The sequence below is a fragment of the Halictus rubicundus genome, chromosome 3 (assembly GCF_050948215.1).
Source record: "Halictus rubicundus isolate RS-2024b chromosome 3, iyHalRubi1_principal, whole genome shotgun sequence".
Classification (NCBI taxonomy): domain Eukaryota; kingdom Metazoa; phylum Arthropoda; class Insecta; order Hymenoptera; family Halictidae; genus Halictus; species Halictus rubicundus.
In genome coordinates this window covers 15,614,637-15,632,597 of record NC_135151.1, presented here as the reverse complement: position 1 = coordinate 15,632,597, position 17,961 = coordinate 15,614,637, and the positions used below count along the sequence as shown (strand labels likewise).

The window sequence follows — 17,961 nt, the reverse complement described above, 5'->3', positions numbered from 1 at the left end:
AAATCCAAAGCGAAAGAAATTCTAGAATATCCGATTGTCAGTCTACATGTGCTTTATTTTCGATGATCCTTTATATTACTATCATAATTGGATGTTTCTATTAGAACAGTTTATGAAACGTAAAATTCTTCGGTTGCGAAAAATAATAGGAATTTCGTGTTTTGAACGATTACGCAGTATCGAATTATTAATACGAAATTTTAATATAAACACAATTTAATTAATCAAGCACATTAGTAAAAAACAGAACAACATCGATAACACAGTTGTTATGAGAACGCGGCTTCATTTAGTTTGATCCAAATAAGAGATTATAATTGTATGTATGTTGGTAGTGTATGCGGATTGCCGCCACGGCAGCGATATTTCGACGATGAATACTGAATTGTAGTTTTAAATACAAAAATTGTGAGACTGAGTGCTGTTTGGCATCGAGGTTCGAAGGTGATATACGTATTTTTCGTTACTAGAAGTGCACGAGTATTTTATATATTTCCAAATATAACTTGTTTTCGACCGATATCAAATTTTGAATTGTTCAGAATATTCAATTTCGAATCTGTAAATAGTGTTGTTTATCAGCTCCTTCGTTCGTAAGAAACTAACACCGTTTACCAAGGAATGTATATACAGCCCTTTTCTTCCTTTATTTATTTTTTACCTTCACTGTCAGACTCGATTAAATCACAAGTATCAAATGCAACATGGCGAACCGAAGCTACTTTCTGCGATAACCTCAATCTTCCGTACAGCGGTTTGATGCATCGACAAAGGAAATGTAGTGTCAGTTGTTTTCCGAAAAATGTTTTATTATTTCTTCACGCTATCGGGTATTTACATATTAACTGTAATTAATATATTACACTCTTGTGTCTGTATTCTATGTGTTTCACATACCGAATTTGGACATTTGTTTATACTGACTACACGAGTTGTTCCATAGTGATTCGCAATATCATTTACATACTTCTATATTCTAGGAAATATAGTCTTACCATTTTTCTATATGAACTTTGGGTATAAATGTTCCTTGAGACTATATTTGTTTACATCGTGGAAATCCCTTTGTGTATCAGTTTCGTGCAAAGCAACTTCCAAATCATTATAGTTACACGTATCGATCGAATAAAACATGTTATTTTCTTTTTCAGTGTATACATATATTTTTTACGTTCTTTTGTAAGTTTGCCACGTTCGCTACATTATTCATATACATTTTCAGATATATGTAATTATACTTCATTATACGATTGAGCATGGATTCTAATACCGAAAAGGATTCACCCATAGAAACTGAAAAAAATGCTGATAGTTCCACTGTTCAAGAAGAGGAAATAAATAGTGATACAAGCACAGTACCAACAGAGCTAGCGATTATCGAAACTCAGAAAGAAATTGTAGCACAGACTTGCCAAAGTAGTGAAACCAAGGTTGATACAACCGATGAAACGCAACAAGAACCATGCGGTGAAAGTATAGACAATAGAGAAGCATCAAATATCAAATTATGCGAAGAAAAATCTTTGGTTAAAGTAAAATTAAAAGGAAACGATTCAAATTTACAGGAGAGCAATGAAAATGCAGCATCAACGGTTTGTAATATACAGTCTGATGATTTATGCGAAAATAATGCAAAAATTATTTTACAAGAAAGTACATCTGAAGCAATATCAACAATATCGGTTGTCGTGGAAACCAATGATACAGTTAACACATCGAATAATCCAAATATAGTAGAAGATGTAGAATCTCAAAATAAGTTGGTAGATGTACCACGGAACATAGAAATCGAAAGTTCAATGGAAAAGACAGACGAATCATACGATTTAAACTCAGAGAAAACCGAAAAAACTAGGAAACCCGAAAAAGAGGCGGACAGTATAGTTGTAGACGAGTCTCAAACAGAAAAAATACAATTGTCTATTAAAGAAAAAAACGATTCAGGTAATAAGAAGACTGAATCAGAAGAAGCATCAGAAGATTGCGAAAAGGATGCATCAGAAAAAACTATAATAGAGCCAGAGAACACAGAGTTTGTACAGTTCTCTCAGGAGAAACACGGAGACGCTCAAATCGAAAATCAATCCATAGATGCGGAGGATCCCTTTGGTGGTGATAACCTTAATGTTGAAAATGTCGAACCAATGGACACAGATGATCTTAATGAAACAGAAGTAGGTTTTTCTAATTTGTGTACTCAGGCTGACAATCTACAAGATATTGTAAGTGCTAGAGAAAGCGACTTTAATGCTAGCAATAAAGATAATGAAAAAAATAAAGATATTTCTATTAGTGTAGCGCAGCCTTCAAACATAAATCAAGAAGCTGAGAAGGATTCTAGCGCAGGTCCATCTGATGTAGAAGGAAATGAAAGTTTAAGTAAAACTAAAGTTGCAGGATCAACTGAAAAATGCGATGATGGAACAGACAAAACTCTTCATGAAGTAACACCAATAGTAACCGAAGAAGAACAGTCGAATGTTTTACCGGGACAAGACGACGAGTTATGTATTATTCCAGATAGCATGAAAGTGATCATTCCTGGACAACCGAACCAATCAAGTAATAAATCCTTAGGCGAAATTAATTCTGACCACAATACGGTTCCGAAAAGTTCTGAAGATAGCAAATCGAGTCCAGATAGTAATAAAGAAAAGCAACAAGACACAACAGATTTAAAAGATGGAGATAAACCTAGTACGAAAGCTGTTGAAAGTACCGAGACAGAGAAAGATCCGGTGAACGATGTTGCAGCTACAACTACGGACGTTATTAACATAGATGAGGAGTCGAAGAACTCTGAAATCGAAGAAATAACAAGCAAAGACATTTGTAAACAATGTAGAGAAGAAAGATCGTGTAAGATTAAAGTTAAAATTGGTTTTGATACTTTCAACGTTTGCTCGAAAACTTGTAAAGCTTTGTTCAAAGCGGCCAATAATAGAGCTGTAGATATTCCCAGCGACGGAGTGAATTCCAAGAGAGAGAAACGTTGTGCAAACTGTTTGCTGATCGTCGAACTCGGCGACGAACGTAATCTCTCTTGGGAGACAATGGAATTTTGTAACGAAGAGTGTTTAGGGAAATTCCAAACAAAATATGGAAGTTACTGTAGAAATTGTAACGGCTCTGTGCAAGCAGTTAGTTTAGGCAAATATTGCGTGCGATTTGGTTACGATGTTAGACAATTCTGTTGTTCCACTTGTTTGGAAGAGTTTAAAAAGGGATTAAAAGTATGTACGTATTGTCAAAAGGATATAAGTTCGAGCGCCGAAGGTTTTCTTGCACCTGTTGGCGATAAAGGACAATTTAAAGACTTTTGCACACAAGACTGTATGGAAAAATATTCAAAAATGAGTTCCGTCGAACCTCCAATTATGGAGAAAAAATGTTGCAGCGTTTGCCAAGAAGTAAGAAAACACTTATCTACATATGTATATTTCATAATTATTGTAGTTGATGATTCGATGATTAATTTTACATTAAAATAATGTTTCTTGTAACAGGAAAAGGTTGTTCACTGCGAGGTTCAAGTAGACAGATCTGGTCCGGTAGCTATTTGTGGCGAACCTTGCTTCGCCGCGTTCAAATTTGTAAAAAAAGTCGACCCTGATCAATGCTCCACTTGTAAAAAATTCTTCGAGATGCCTAACAAAAAGAGTTCTGTTGTATTTTATGAAAACGAGGCTCACACGTTTTGTTCCAAGACCTGTTTAAATATATTTATTATTACAAACAGAAAGATTGTTCCGTGTAATTGGTGCAAGGTGAAGAAGTACAATTTCGACATGATCAAGAAGGAGTTGAAAACGGGACAAGTGATGATGATGTGCAGCCTGAATTGTTTGACTTTGTACCAGGTACGATGCGTTGTGTATTACCAATTTAAAATCTTTGAAAAGTCAAATTTGATTCTACATTTTGCATTCTACATATTTCGAATTGTATACAGGTCTCGATAAACGCGGTGTCGGCGAAAAGGATAAATTGCGATTTCTGTCGAGAATTCTCTCAAGCACAGTACCATCTAACGATGTCGGACGCAACGATACGAAACTTTTGTTCGTACAATTGCGTGATGAACTTTCAAGCTCAATATACTAAATCACCGATAACGATACCAACGGGCGATGACCCTGTGCCTACCGGTATGCCTAAAAGAACATTACCTCAGAGGAACATGAGCTCGAATAATCAAAAAACCAATGACATGCAAAACAAGAAGAATATGCCAGTGATTTCATCTGTGACGAGTTTAGCCGCGATAGCAAATGGACAAGCAAGTCCAACAACGCAACAAAATAGTGTAAATAATATGGTGATACCCTCGGTCGCTATCAACCAGAATCAGGCACCTCAAGTGATATATAAGCAACATATAATAACGAGGCCACCAAGTCCTGTCCAAGTCCACAATAAAACTACTCAATGCAAGCCACTGATGCATACAAAGGGAGTTTCTGTACGTCCACATCCCTGTACGAAAGCGACGCAAACGGATGGGGTCACCCAAGCAGTTATTCCGATACCAGTACCAATTTATGTTCCGTTTCCAATGCACATGTTTAGTATGCCTTTCCCAGTTCCGTTCCCATTTCCATTACCGATTCCTGTTCCTATTTTTATACCTACGACAAAGAATAGCGCTAAAGGCATATTCAAAGATATTAAAAGAATACAGGAGAAAATACCAGCGGATCCGTTCGAAGCTGAACTCCTTATGATGGCGGAGATGGTTGCAACGGAAAAGAAAACCAACGAAAGTGACTCGGATTCTGCGGACGACAGGTAAACCGATGTGCTGGCAATTAATCCTGTGGAATGTACCAATGATTAACATATTTCTTGCAGGGACGAAGAGGCTGGTGATCGGAATCAATCCCACGGCGGAGGTTTTAGTCCGGAAGGGGTGGACTCTAGTAATACATTTGGCGACGATATGTTACAAATGGCTCTAAAAATGGCAACGGGTGAACTGGATGAGCCTGCTGTTGATTTAGAAGCTGCTTTAACTCCGAATACAATCACGGCTACGCAAGCGTCGACACAATCTGAGACTACTTTGGAAACTGATGGTAACGAAATGGAAAATGATTCGAAATTATGCATTGTAACCAAATGAATGGACTATGTCCCTATGCTTGGGCAGCGTGTCCTATAAGAGATCATAACAATTTAGACAATTTATCATATGTTTGATACGTTTAGTCCAGTCAGAACGACTAATGGTCAGCTCTCGTGGAAGGAAACGAATGGTTCCATACAAGCCAAGGTCTACCCCGAATAAGCGTGGGAGGCGTGTATCCACAACGAATGATATGCCTTTGATGCCGCCTCCTGAACCTCAACCACCGCCTCAACCAAGGATCATCGAACCCATGGAGAAACCAGATGCCAACATGGCTCTGAAATACACTTTTGGAGTAAACGCGTGGAAGCAATGGGTAAATAGAATAAAACTATCATGAGTTTTCTTCCTCTAGGTCACATATATTGAAGAAATAAATAATATATATATGTCAATAGGTAATCGCAAAGAATGCCGAATTGGAGAAACAAAGTACACCGATGAGAAAAATGAAATTATTTAAAACGGATCTCTTGCAACTCACAGCGGACGAATTAAATTATTCGTTGTGTCTGTTTGTGAAAGAAGTTAGAAAACCAAATGGCACGGAATATGCCCCGGACACGATATATTATCTTTGCTTAGGTAAACGGTTCGAAACGAACACGCGTGTCTGTATGAAACAGTTAACAATTTTAGTTTGATCAAACAACCCGACTCTCTGTTGCAGGAATACAGCAGTATTTGTTCGAAAATAGTAGGATAGACAACATTTTTACAGATACATATTATGAAAAGTTTACAGACTGTTTAAACGAAGTTGCGAAGAAATTCTCTGTTCTTTATAATGATGCACGTAAGACATTTAATTTGTATCTTTTAAATCGGTTTCAAAAGGAATCATTTCTAATGATCGTTCGATACTTTCTACTTTCTTTCTTAGAATATATTGTTACGAGAGTCGAAGAAGAACATTTATGGGAATGCAAACAATTAGGTGCCCACTCGCCACATGTTCTCTTAAGTACTCTTATGTTCTTTAATACCAAACATTTTAACCTCGTGGTACGTACGTGATTATCTCTATTTTGTATCTCTACAGAAACCATAAAGTTTCTAGTAGTCTAGTAGTAATATAAATCAAATCTTTTAGACGGTAGAGGAGCATATGCAGTTATCGTTTTCTCATATTATGAAACATTGGAAACGTAACCCTGCTGCACAACCTGCTGCGGCAACAGGAAAAGTTCCAGGATCGAGAAACGTCCTACTTCGTTTCTATCCACCGCAATCCGCACTGGGTTGGTATATTGAATGTTATGGTTATTGCATCGGATGCACGAGGACATTAGAAATTTATGAATGTTTCTTCTAGAAGGCAATTCACGTAAGAAGAAAGTGTACGAGCAACAAGAAAATGAAGAAAATCCATTGAGATGTCCAGTCAAATTGTACGAATTTTACTTGTCTAAGTGGTAAGTTAATCTTGTTGTTAGAGTTGAGCATTCCAGTTCCAGTATCCTGGAACACAATATGCAATTAATTTAATTCTTCTTTGATGCGATTTTAGCCCGGAAAGCGTAAAAACTCGTAACGATGTATTCTATTTATTACCTGAAAGAAGCTGTGTACCGGATAGTCCGGTATGGTACTCAACGTCCCCATTGGCCAAGGACCATCTCGTAAAAATGCTCTATCGCATTAAGATGGTTAAAGAAATTAATGTGGCATTGCTGACTAGTTAATTTCGTGTTCGTACATTTATCTTCTCTCTGTTAATTCGGTTATTGTAACTGACAAAAAGTAATCGTTTCCACATAAAACAGACAAGAATGTTCGAAGAATGATGTGTACTCGTTGAAATTTTATAATTTCTATTGTATATTTTTCACTTCCTAATAAAATAAAAAGATTTATCATCAAACGAATGTTTCATGGAAATGACGCTGAATAACAATGTGCTACCCCAGCGAGCAAGTGACTTAACGGAGTGGGGGTAGGCCATAACACAGCCGTAGCTGGTTACGCAGCTGACAATACATGTGACAAATCATGCAGCCTTGCCCGCAGAGACGTGTAACAATAATATTACTATATGTACATATTTTCATACGTATTATATTAACGGTGAAGATCAATTTTTATTTACAATATAAAAGAAATTATACACTCTTCTTTGGCCTGGAAAATGTACGTTTACGTTTCAGTATATTCTTCTTCACCTCTAACTGACAGAGTTCAGTCTGTAATTCAGAAAATATTTCCTCCTGCTCTTCTTGCGGAATGGTCGCCCTAATAAAAAATAAAAGGAAATGCGCGAGGATATATAAACACTTCAGTATGTAAGATAAACTTATGTACACTTCGTTACAGAAATTTTCACCTGTAAGTTTTCATTAAATCGTATTTCTCCCATGGTTTAGCAGCAGCTGCTGCTTGCCTTCTACGTTTTTCGTTAATAAGTGGCATCAAGTCTACCACTCCTTTCAAATCTTCTCGTTCCCATCTCTTGAACCATTTCTGATCTTTAAGAGGAATTTTAATTTCATTGACTGGAACCGGTGCTCCTTCGGGTACCAGTTCTACATCCATATTGAATGGGAATGTACTATATTCTTCTGGTGCGTCCCTGAGATAAAGTAGATCATTGTCCAATCTTCTCTCCAATCTGTAAATATTGAAAATGTTCAACGTTTTTTCATTTTGTAAACGTTTTACTACAATATATAATTCGATGAAAATAGAAAAACATGCTAATTACACGCATTCTACCTTAAACATTCAATTTTCTGGATAGCTGGATCATATAGCTCGTACTTTACTTCTATGGGTTCACCATCCACAACGTTTCTTAGAATGAACGAAGCCCTTAATCCACAACCTTCTCTGAGTATGCATATGCCAACGAATCTATTTACTTTTCCAAGTGCGTGTGGCTCGGAATATGTTACCGCTAATATAGAGCCAACATAGAATTCAGGGATATTGATGATAGACCTTCTAGCTAGCATATCAAAGCGTTCTAATTTTTCTCTCATGCTATTACGGTATAATGGATTCGGGTCGGGTAAAAACTCTGGATAGAGATATCTATGATTTTCGTGTGATGTGCTGGGCGATTCTTGCTTGGTCTCATTTTGAGCATTGCTTTCGGGTTCTGTTTGATGCTCCACTATTTGTGCGATAGATGAAAAAGCTCTCTTTTCTTGGTCTAAAAGCAGTTCGTTAATTGTTGTTAATGTAAAAAATTGAATGATACTTGCAGAATTAAATTTGTTTTTAATACGAATGTAGGATAACGTTAACATAATGAGACATACTTGGCGATTGTAAACGGAGCACATTTTGCCATATTTTGTGAGATAAAAATCTGTATAGGATAACCATATTTTAAAAACTGTTGTTTATAATTTCTCCGGTCTATAGGTTATGTTATAACACACAGGGCATAGAACCATTATACTAAATAGAGGCGAAGCTCATGTCGACATTTTCTATCCGCAATTTGACCTTGATTGTTCACGAGCTGCTGACACTCGAGCTGCTACCCCCACTATCGCATTCTGGAAAATACGCGAATACATATGTAAGTTCTTACTTTATGTTTGTTGATCGCAACGTAGGCGGAGGTTATGCGCACGATTGTGACACAGCCACCCTAACCAATCTAAAATGGTAGACAGGTATCTCGCAGTTTCAAGTGTTTTATTTCTCGTATCCTTCAGTCCAGCGTATATACTGTTCAATAGATTCATGATATGTATCTATTTACTGGGATAAAGAGATCACAAGAAAAGTTTCGTCCGAGCTTTTATTGAGAAAATTCTACATAGGTATATGTAGAACACGTATTATGTTACAACCAACGTGGATTGATCTTCATAGAAACATGTCAAAGTACCGCACGTGGTCTACTCAAGTGAGAATATTTAAACTACGTAACTCCTTCTTTTGCTGTGTTTGAAAATTATGAAATTTGAAAATAATGGATTTTAGATTGCAGTCGTAACGAATAATGTACATACCTTGTTTCGATAAATTCGACCAATCATTCATTGATTGAAAATTCTGACAGATGTAATTATGTAAAAAAATTTTCATTCGATTTTACCAGTTCAGTTCGTAAGATTATTTTACGATTAAATATTGATTTTTTTTAGGAGACTCTATAATATAAATATTGGGAAATGTATGGAATGATTTTTAACGCAACGATTCCTTATGTCAGGTGGTTTATAACTTTATAGCAATAAAGTTTATAACTTTATAATAAATTCACAGTTTTGAAGGTAAAAGTATAAACATTTTATTCTCTCCTGTAAATACAAATTTCGTTTCTTGTAATTCAAATTTGTAATTTCTTTTTAGGTCTCTTGTACTATAATTTTTGTTTAAAGTAACATCCTTTTAAATTACTTAAATTGTTGATATTAAGTTATTGAAAATAATAACCGAGTTATTACATTGATATATTTTAATATGATAGAATCCATAACGTTGGAATTGAGACCAAGACTCCAAATATGCAATGCTTTCATCCACTTACGAATGAAAGTAAATTCTGCAATAGTTGGGATCAAACTTTTAGAAGAAAGTATTGAAATTAGTATAGGAAATGAAATATTAAAATTGTTGGTGAAATCCATAAAATTGATACCAAACTCGTTATCGGCGTTAAATATAATAAATAATTGGATTTGTTTTCGCTTACAAATTAAATCCAGATCTGTGTTTGGAACCCTCCAAGTGGAATTGGTTAATAACCCGTTGCCAAAAATAAATTTTCCAAATGATTCTATATCTTCTTGCAATTCAGGAACCCTTGAATTACTTAATGAATCTTGTTGCAGCATATTATGCGCATGCTGTAAAATTAATCTTTCTAAAGAAATACTTGTTAAGAGGGTATTGCCTATGCCAGACTTGAACTATGATCCAAGCGAATGGTTTTGTTGCCAACACAACCACGACACTATAACGCAAAATTTGATGCCATCGGAATCCGATATCTTTTATGGGCCATTTTTTATTGTCGTCCATACAGGTGTATTTAACGAAAATTCAAAAATAGATGGAAACGATATAATTTGCAACAGATGCTTACAATATTTAGGAAAGGTTGATAAAAATAATTCGCTTAAACTGTGGAGTTACTCCGTTGACTGTAGTTTATCAAATAATTTAAAAACAAAAAGTGCAACTGACCCTTTCACTGATTTTTTAATAGCCATAAAAACTTCAATGACCGGTATATTCGGCGAGGAGATAGTTTTACAGTCTTTTGTGGGGAAAGAAACTCATTGCCTTATTCTAAAACCAATGGACTGGAATTTAAATTTAATGATAGAGCCTAAAACAATTTTAACTAATAATATCATAACTTTGCAAAAAGTATCTATTGTTAAAGTATTATATAAATATGAGACAAATAAAAATATTACCGACTCCACGAATAAATCATATTGCGAAGTAGGTCTCTCGGTGATAAAAATTGGTTTGGAACATTTAGTACTATCGACAAAACGATTTCCACAACCTCATAGAGTCGCATCCGATTATTACATTGGACATATATATTTGGAAAAACCGATAAATGAAATTTAATTATATTTTTTATGTTTTCACAAGAAACTAATTTTTGTTACTTCATACAAAAACAATAATATTTCCTGAAATTTTTTTATTGCAAATAAAAATCTCATAATTATAATTTAAATTCATTCAATATGTATCATACAAATGCACAAATAAAGTTCTATTTTATCGAAATTTTACATTTCTATTAATACATTACATTTCATATCCAATACTGTAGTTTAATTAGAATTTGTAATTGGAATTCAATATGTAATAAAACGTATTCCCTGTTCAAGTGAGAAATAGTGCACAGACCAAAAGTGCTGTACATAAAAAGTAACAGAAAACGATTAAATGTATTTACATTATTCAATAAAGTGCCAGCCATCTAAATTGATGCTAGGAAACAATTGTGTGAGTACTCTCATGCAATATAGGTACATAATATATAATATTTTCTAATTTATGAATTTCTTTATCTTTACAAGTAGTTTACCATCTAAATTGTTTAAACGTGGCTGTAAAACCTTGAAGAGACTCGCATAAATTAATTTAGTACGGATCCATTCAATTTTCAAATGTACGACTATATCGAAAAATGATATGCTTTTACATTTGCCTTAGTATTATTTAATTATATTTTTATTGATTTCACTTGGTATTATACTATGTTACATTTGATCTTTCATTTGCAAGAACTGAAATGTCGAGAATATCATTTTTACAGCTATTTAGATTTATAACAATACATAAGCTTTGTAAATCTATGTCCACATATAATACATGGCACGATACTATCATGATTTATGTTTAATATCGTGACTATCAATAGCTATGTATTATAAAAAATAATTTGCCAGCTATCAAAATACATGTACATCATCGAATGAAATCTTAATATTATACACCACTTTAATATTTGCTATTGTACTTAATCAGGTTTAGATGGAAAGTAACATTTTCGAAGAAAGAACGTGCGTATAATTCCTTCAATTTTCTTTGTTTCAAAGGTAAGAGTCATTAGGCGTAAAAACGGTGTCTTGAAAAGCAGTAAAATATATTTTATAAATTAACTAATACTAAGATTAGTCGTGCCCTCAAATAATTAGGCGTTAAGAAGTTTCTAGTACTGTGCAATATCATAGACTGTGGCGAAATATTGTCTGGATTTACGTTGTCCCCGCTTGATCTAGAGGCAAATGTAATCTGTCTGCGAGAGGCTTAACGTATACCCAACCACCGTCTTTAGTTTCCTTAAACAGCTGTTTAACAAATGGGGTATTACGTTATTATCATGAATTCTTCTCTTTTCGAGATAGAAAACGACCAGAATTAAAAAAAATGTATACCTTAGTTTGCCAATTAGCGTTATTTTCTTTCCTAATTCGGGCTTCATCCCGTTGTCTTTGTTCAATCGTACACTTGGCTGCAGTGGCTTTTTCCATATCGTTGATTCTCAATCCAACAGTCACATCTCGCCAAACTTTTCGCGACTCGTGTTCTTCTTGTTCACAGACTGGTATTACTAGTTTCTTTTGCGTTTCAAGCTCTCTAACATCCGCAAATATTTCAGTTCTCTGCAAATTGACAATCTTTGTAACAAAAAGTAGTCAACATTTCGAATTAACACTACTACTTTGCCTACTGCTTTGTCTAATAATTATTTTAATTGGAAATTAGAGTATTTAGCTTTAACACACTTACGCCATCAGCCCATTTTGCCTCCATAGCACCATTCCATTCTCCATTTATCGAAAGAAACGGTTTCTTATCTCCTGGTTGTGTAATTTGACATGTAATACGATTACGTTTACCACCGTAGAAAGGTTTTGTTAAGAATTCTACGGTAGCTTGGAAGCCAGTTTGCGCGCAATATATAGTCGCAGTTCCCCCTAATTCTATCCATGGTACAGTGAGAATAGATCTACCATAACCATTTGGAAAAGTTAAAACGTATTCTTCTCCGTATTGTAATACATTCACCCAACCCTTTCCTACATTATGTACTCCTATACTTAATCCAAGGAATTTACTTTTTGTCCATACGTGTGCTCCAAAGCTAATTTGCTTTGTATAATGTTCAGCGTAGAATGCACTTACTGCATGAAGAAAATACTATTTTGATTAAGTGCGTTTTCAAATCAGATGATTTCAAATGATTAACAAGTAAAAAGCTTACTCGGTGGATGATGAGAAACTTGTTCGGCCACGAATGAAAGTTGATTCTCTCTACACCAAGGTACAGGACCTTCGGCAACTAATTTTATGTCATTTGTACTATCTACAGTGTCGCTGGGAATATCCCAATGACATCTAAAAATTTCACCTAATATTGGATTATATGGTTTTTTAGCTACCCCTGACTTGCGACCTGCATGGAAGCTGCATAAGTACCAACGAACTACTTGAATCATTCTATCTCTTGGGGTAGTCATATCTGCTATGCTAAAACATATTAAACAATGCAATTTTATAACATACTTTATCAATACTCAAGATGCATTTTAAGCGATATAACTCTTTAATACGGTGTACCTTATGAACTGGTCTGGATGGGTAAAGTAATCTGCGTACATTTCCAAAAGCGATCTGCGTTCCAAAATAAATGTAGGTAATGCTACTTTTGTCAAATCCATGCCAATCTTCACTTGCGATAAGAGATGGGTTACAACTGAACCATGGGATTCCATGGAATCCACTGAAAAGATATGTACATATCAGGTTAAGTAAACACACATTACTTTCTTATTTCATTCTATTTCTTAGTAACTTTATATACTTTCTTAGTAACATATATGTATATATTTTAATAGAATAACTACTAACTTTCTGTTTCGCTTTCCTCCTCGTAAAGAGCTACAACAGAACATAATTGTAGAAGTTAACAACAACTATCAATAAATTAATAATAATATATTTCAGAACAATTCAAATATTGTTTGTCTTATTTATGTACAGAAATAAAACGGTTCTAGAAAAAGGTGTAAAACAATCTTCATTCAAAGCTTGTACAACGAGTCGATAGGATATTTAGATTTTTCTATAAACTGATGACTTACTTCTTGAATCTGCGGGCAGCATATTGTTTTTCTGTAATATACCAAGTAATATCCATTCCTAAATTCTTTCACTATATGAAAAATGAACTACACATAACATAAAAACCTTCTTCTGAGAAATAAAATCCACAGAAAGGATGAAAACATGAAAGTTTGATAAAATCTTTCTGCCTGTGAATTCGTCATGTTATCAGACATTCAGGGTTGATTTTAAGTACAAATTCGACGACTATTTTACGATAACGTTACGCTAACACGATAATTCACGTGTTGTGTAAGATGCTCCCTAAAATCAATAATTTTAGTTGCGGGTAAAGTCGAATGGTGCAAACCTGCATTATCGATATCTACGAATACACTAAATCTCGGACATTCATTTTTATTAACGATTTATATCGAAATTTTAAATACCGAGACGTAGATCAATTTTAATATAAATTTCGTGAAAGTCTCAACTACACGCGTAAGAATTTGATCTATATGAACGTGTCCCAATTTAGTTTTGGTAATCTAAATATATGTATACTCATTTTATTTTAGTCATTCACTTCCTTGCTTCAAACGTTTTCTTGATTCCAAATATGAATAGAAAGATTATATGCATCAAATACAGTAGAAATATATATATATATGTATATATATATATATATTTATGTGTATATGTATATATGCATGATTAAAGGTCCCTATTTCACGTGTCTGTAAATACACGTGTACACGCGTAATAAACAAATCCGGATCTTAATTCGTGAAATATTAAATACACGGATACTTCACCCGTGTATTTTAATTTCACAAATATTCGCGTGTATTTTAATAGACGATGATATAGCGTTAAACAGTTGACCGTGAATTTATTGCTGTTTCGTTTGCGTCTTCCGTCTAACATCAACAGTCGAAAAGAATCCGATCGGAAAACAAAAAGTATCAGTTGCCGGGACTCGACGCGATGTGTCAAAGGGATCCATGTATAAAAATACATGGAGATTAGAATGCATAATTACAAGTGTATTAAGAACAGGGGTAGTTAATTCGCGAATACACGGTTCACGGACTCCATGTACACGTACCCTTTCGGTACACGTCGAAAATTGTACACTCTAATATGTATATGAAGTATTATAAATTATAAATACATATGTGCAATATAAAAGCATGTTGTCATTATATTATATTTCATATACAGGAAAATACCTAACTTGAGCATTCTAAATATCTCATTAGTTCTTGATGATAAAGAAAAATATTAGAAGAGGACAAGATTTGGTTCGTAGGGTTTACTATTGTGAGAGGCAAACAATTTTTTTCAAATTCACATTTCTCGACGATTCGAGGTCAGTGATAGTTTTTTTTTTCTCAATGGAACTGTAAGTTTTTATCATTAACGCGTAACAGTCAAGAGAAATCCAACGACCTCTGATATTGTGACCTTCGTGCAAGCTTTAAATGATCTTGAGAGTAATTCTTTAGATTCTAAAGGTCAATGTCTCAAGCATATGTTTCTTTATAAAAGATCGTCCCTTCAAAGCAAATCATGTTTCTCTTTGACCTTTTTTTCTAGCATCAACAACAAACTAAAAGACGTTTAAGTTAATCAAGTTAGATGGAATATGCTGTATCTAAACTACACAGACTTACCGTCGTAATCAACAGATCCGTCACCTTTCGTAGGTGGTAATGGGTTTTGTTTTCGATTTTCATTAGAATTGTCTGCGTGCGTTTGCGAGCGTTCGCTATCTCGTCGTCTACTAAAACGTTTAAGCGTTATTATGAAACTTGTCGAGTATAGTTCAAGTAACATACTTTTCGTTTGACAATATTTATGAATACTTGCACAGTAATATGATTTTGCATTGCAGAAGGTGGAGATATCTCATCTGCCGCGTCGTAATAATCTTCGTCTTCGTCCGAAGATGAATAAGAAAATTGTGGTACTGGAAGATCTCTATCTACGACAGCTTTACAAGTGAAATATAAAGATAGTTTGTAAAATTATTTTCTTAAATAATAATGAAACAACAAACAAAATATTTTACTACATAAAGATATACTTTGGCGAGTACAATCAACGAAAACAGAATTACCATTTGGCAATGTAGGTACTCTTGGTTCTACACATTCAGAACCTAATTCAATACCAGTTTGTACAGTTGCTTCTGGTTCTCTAGTAGCAACTGAAATTCACTCAATTAAAATCTTCCTATCGTAAATGCATTTTGTATGATTTACCGAAATAGTTACCATGAGATAAGGATTGAACGTGTATTGAGTCGGTGGGTCCCCTATATATTCCATTTACAGGTATCGCTGTATTCTAGAAATATAGTATTCGTTATGTACATTCCATAGAATTTGATTGAATGTATAAGATTTATTTAAATCGTATATTGCTATTATACTAAAATTTTACCTTTGCAATTTGCAATTGAACTATTGTATGCTTAACAGAATTAAGCATTGCATTGGCTTGTGTTAAAATTGCTGTATATTTTTCTTGCTTTTCTTCGTCTTCTGTAGCTGCATTTCTCTGTTTTGTTTCAATTACTTTTATTTGATCGATTAACAATTGAAGATAAGCATCTGCTTCTGCCACTTTACGATCGAAATCTTGCTTAGGAGGAGATTTCTTGGGATCCCATCTCTGGCATGGTAAAAAATTGTTTCTGTTAAATGAGTTTAGACTGAGTTTTTCTGACACGGCTAGTGGATAAATTGATCGTACAGCATGAGAGTGACGTAATATAGTGTCCTCCAAAGCACGAATCCAGCGCTCACGCTCTTCTGCATTTCGTGTTTGAAAATGAAATGTTTTTGGATCGTCTTTGTATGACGATGTTGTAATTGTAAACGTGCTATCATCCTCGTCGTCTATGCCAATAATAGCACCCCTTAAACGCACGCATCCTCTACGAGCTCCTCTCATCATCTTCTCTTTACTCTGAAATGTAATAAGTGAAAAGTGTTAACTTGAAAAACAACATTGATATAAACTACACCATTAAATACAATAAACCACAACAACTGTGGAACCAGTAATAACCAGTAATAATAAAAATGTATATTTTTTGAAATATGCAAAAATATTAGCATAATTATTAAATTAAGAGTTTTTTTTGTTTCAAATATGGCTCACCCTTATCATGTACGTTTGATAAGAAATCGTTCCTTCTAATCGCTTCAGAAGCAACTTTATTATTCGAAATTAAGAAATCAGCTGATTATGACAGATAGAATGTTTTCTTTAATAAACGATCGTAATGACGTAGAGTAGTGTAAAAGAAAAAACAAGATATTCGTGCGGAAAAAGTACACATCGGATTGTAGTACTGAAATATGTATTAATTCAATTTTTTGACAGAGTAGTGGGGTGTGTAACCTATTAGCAATGGGCAGTAAAACTAATTGAAAATATATTGTAATTGATGAAACAATCTTACCGTATAGTACGATAAAAGACCGGCGTTGTCATCTAGAACAAACCATCGATATTGCCATCCATTAACAACATTTGTCCATTTGCTAAGTGAACCTTCCATCGTCGACATTGTTATTTGTTGGTCGCTGCTACCCGCGACATACATATATAACTATATGTGCATGTATAGATACAGGTATGTACGGATATATGTATATAATGCGTGTTTCTGTACGAAGGTATAGTAAGGTAACTCTATAAGAAGATTTACATAATACTAATTTCCAAATGTCATTACACTAAGATTAATTCTTTATCTTGCAGACAAACAATATCGGATTGGAATCGTATCGATTTATCGGTGATATGCATGCGCGTACTTTCAATTTGAATTTATTGTTTCCATTTCATCGAAATTGACGGGTTTTCCTTGCTTTAAGCACAGAGGTATATGAGTAGACCAATCACCATTTGGGGTTTCGTGTCTCTCGTTCTGAAATACCGACATCGTTAACAACAACTGTAGGATTTATGGCTAGTAAATAAGTAGGCTGCGGCCTATTACCGCTAGGAACCAGAAACTGGGTGGAAATTACCGTTGCGCATATATAAGAAATACAAATCTTTATTCAACGTATTGTTTGTACCAAGTCTTAAACAGAAGTGGTAAAAGGCGGCAAATCCGCCTCGATTCTTTGACCACGGAGAGTCTAGAGAGGCAACTCTCTTTTGCCGCTCGCATGCGGCGAATGCCGACAACACTAGCGCCACGGCAAGGCGCGGAAGCGCATGTAGCCCCTACCACAGACAAGGTATAGGAGTAGACCAATCACCATATAGAG

The 17,961-nt window shown here is 34.6% G+C and overlaps 4 protein-coding genes across 10 annotated transcripts; 2 read left to right on the top strand and 2 right to left on the bottom strand.

Moving 5' to 3' along the window:
• Positions 1-297: 297 nt before the first annotated feature.
• On the top strand, positions 298-6,992 carry Woc (zinc finger protein without children). 5 transcript variants are annotated; one of them, XM_076785495.1, is made up of 12 exons: positions 298-444; positions 1,223-3,410; positions 3,507-3,860; positions 3,953-4,788; positions 4,852-5,075; positions 5,209-5,444; positions 5,527-5,713; positions 5,799-5,924; positions 6,012-6,133; positions 6,222-6,369; positions 6,447-6,543; positions 6,639-6,992. In XM_076785495.1, the coding sequence occupies exons 2-12, from the start codon at positions 1,257-1,259 to the stop codon at positions 6,811-6,813; spliced, it is 4,659 nt and encodes a 1,552-aa protein (XP_076641610.1). In that variant the 5' UTR covers positions 298-444; positions 1,223-1,256; the 3' UTR covers positions 6,814-6,992. The 5 variants fall into 5 exon arrangements, with proteins under 5 accessions (XP_076641610.1, XP_076641605.1, XP_076641609.1 ...); XM_076785490.1 differs by having other exon boundaries at positions 6,444-6,543; XM_076785494.1 differs by lacking the exon at positions 298-444 and adding an exon at positions 459-778 and having other exon boundaries at positions 6,444-6,543.
• On the bottom strand, positions 6,825-8,587 carry Mrpl19 (mitochondrial ribosomal protein L19). 2 transcript variants are annotated; one of them, XM_076785500.1, is made up of 5 exons: positions 8,389-8,587; positions 7,841-8,279; positions 7,452-7,736; positions 7,218-7,360; positions 6,825-6,963 (listed from the first exon to the last, which is right to left on the bottom strand). In XM_076785500.1, exons 1-4 carry the CDS (start codon positions 8,453-8,455, stop codon positions 7,231-7,233), a joined length of 921 nt encoding a protein of 306 aa, XP_076641615.1. In that variant the 5' UTR covers positions 8,456-8,587; the 3' UTR covers positions 6,825-6,963; positions 7,218-7,230. The 2 variants fall into 2 exon arrangements, with proteins under 2 accessions (XP_076641615.1, XP_076641614.1); XM_076785499.1 differs by lacking the exon at positions 6,825-6,963 and having other exon boundaries at positions 7,173-7,360.
• Positions 8,588-8,650: 63 nt separating this feature from the next.
• LOC143352744 (uncharacterized) lies at positions 8,651-10,837 on the top strand. Of its 2 annotated transcripts, XM_076785497.1 has the most exons (5): positions 8,651-8,751; positions 8,851-8,987; positions 9,065-9,145; positions 9,229-9,357; positions 9,437-10,837. In XM_076785497.1, the coding sequence occupies exon 5, from the start codon at positions 9,548-9,550 to the stop codon at positions 10,670-10,672; it is 1,125 nt and encodes a 374-aa protein (XP_076641612.1). In that variant the 5' UTR covers positions 8,651-8,751; positions 8,851-8,987; positions 9,065-9,145; positions 9,229-9,357; positions 9,437-9,547; the 3' UTR covers positions 10,673-10,837. The 2 variants fall into 2 exon arrangements, with proteins under 2 accessions (XP_076641612.1, XP_076641613.1); XM_076785498.1 differs by having other exon boundaries at positions 8,683-8,987; positions 9,072-9,145.
• An 848-nt stretch (positions 10,838-11,685) lies between these two features.
• On the bottom strand, positions 11,686-17,351 carry LOC143352743 (oxysterol-binding protein-related protein 9). Its single transcript, XM_076785496.1, has 13 exons — positions 17,142-17,351; positions 16,427-16,642; positions 16,115-16,345; positions 15,946-16,018; positions 15,789-15,878; positions 15,539-15,662; positions 15,343-15,452; positions 13,472-13,501; positions 13,181-13,343; positions 12,825-13,090; positions 12,350-12,744; positions 11,995-12,222; positions 11,686-11,907 (listed from the first exon to the last, which is right to left on the bottom strand). The coding sequence occupies exons 1-13, from the start codon at positions 17,283-17,285 to the stop codon at positions 11,815-11,817; spliced, it is 2,163 nt and encodes a 720-aa protein (XP_076641611.1). The 5' UTR covers positions 17,286-17,351; the 3' UTR covers positions 11,686-11,814.
• Positions 17,352-17,961: the final 610 nt, after the last annotated feature.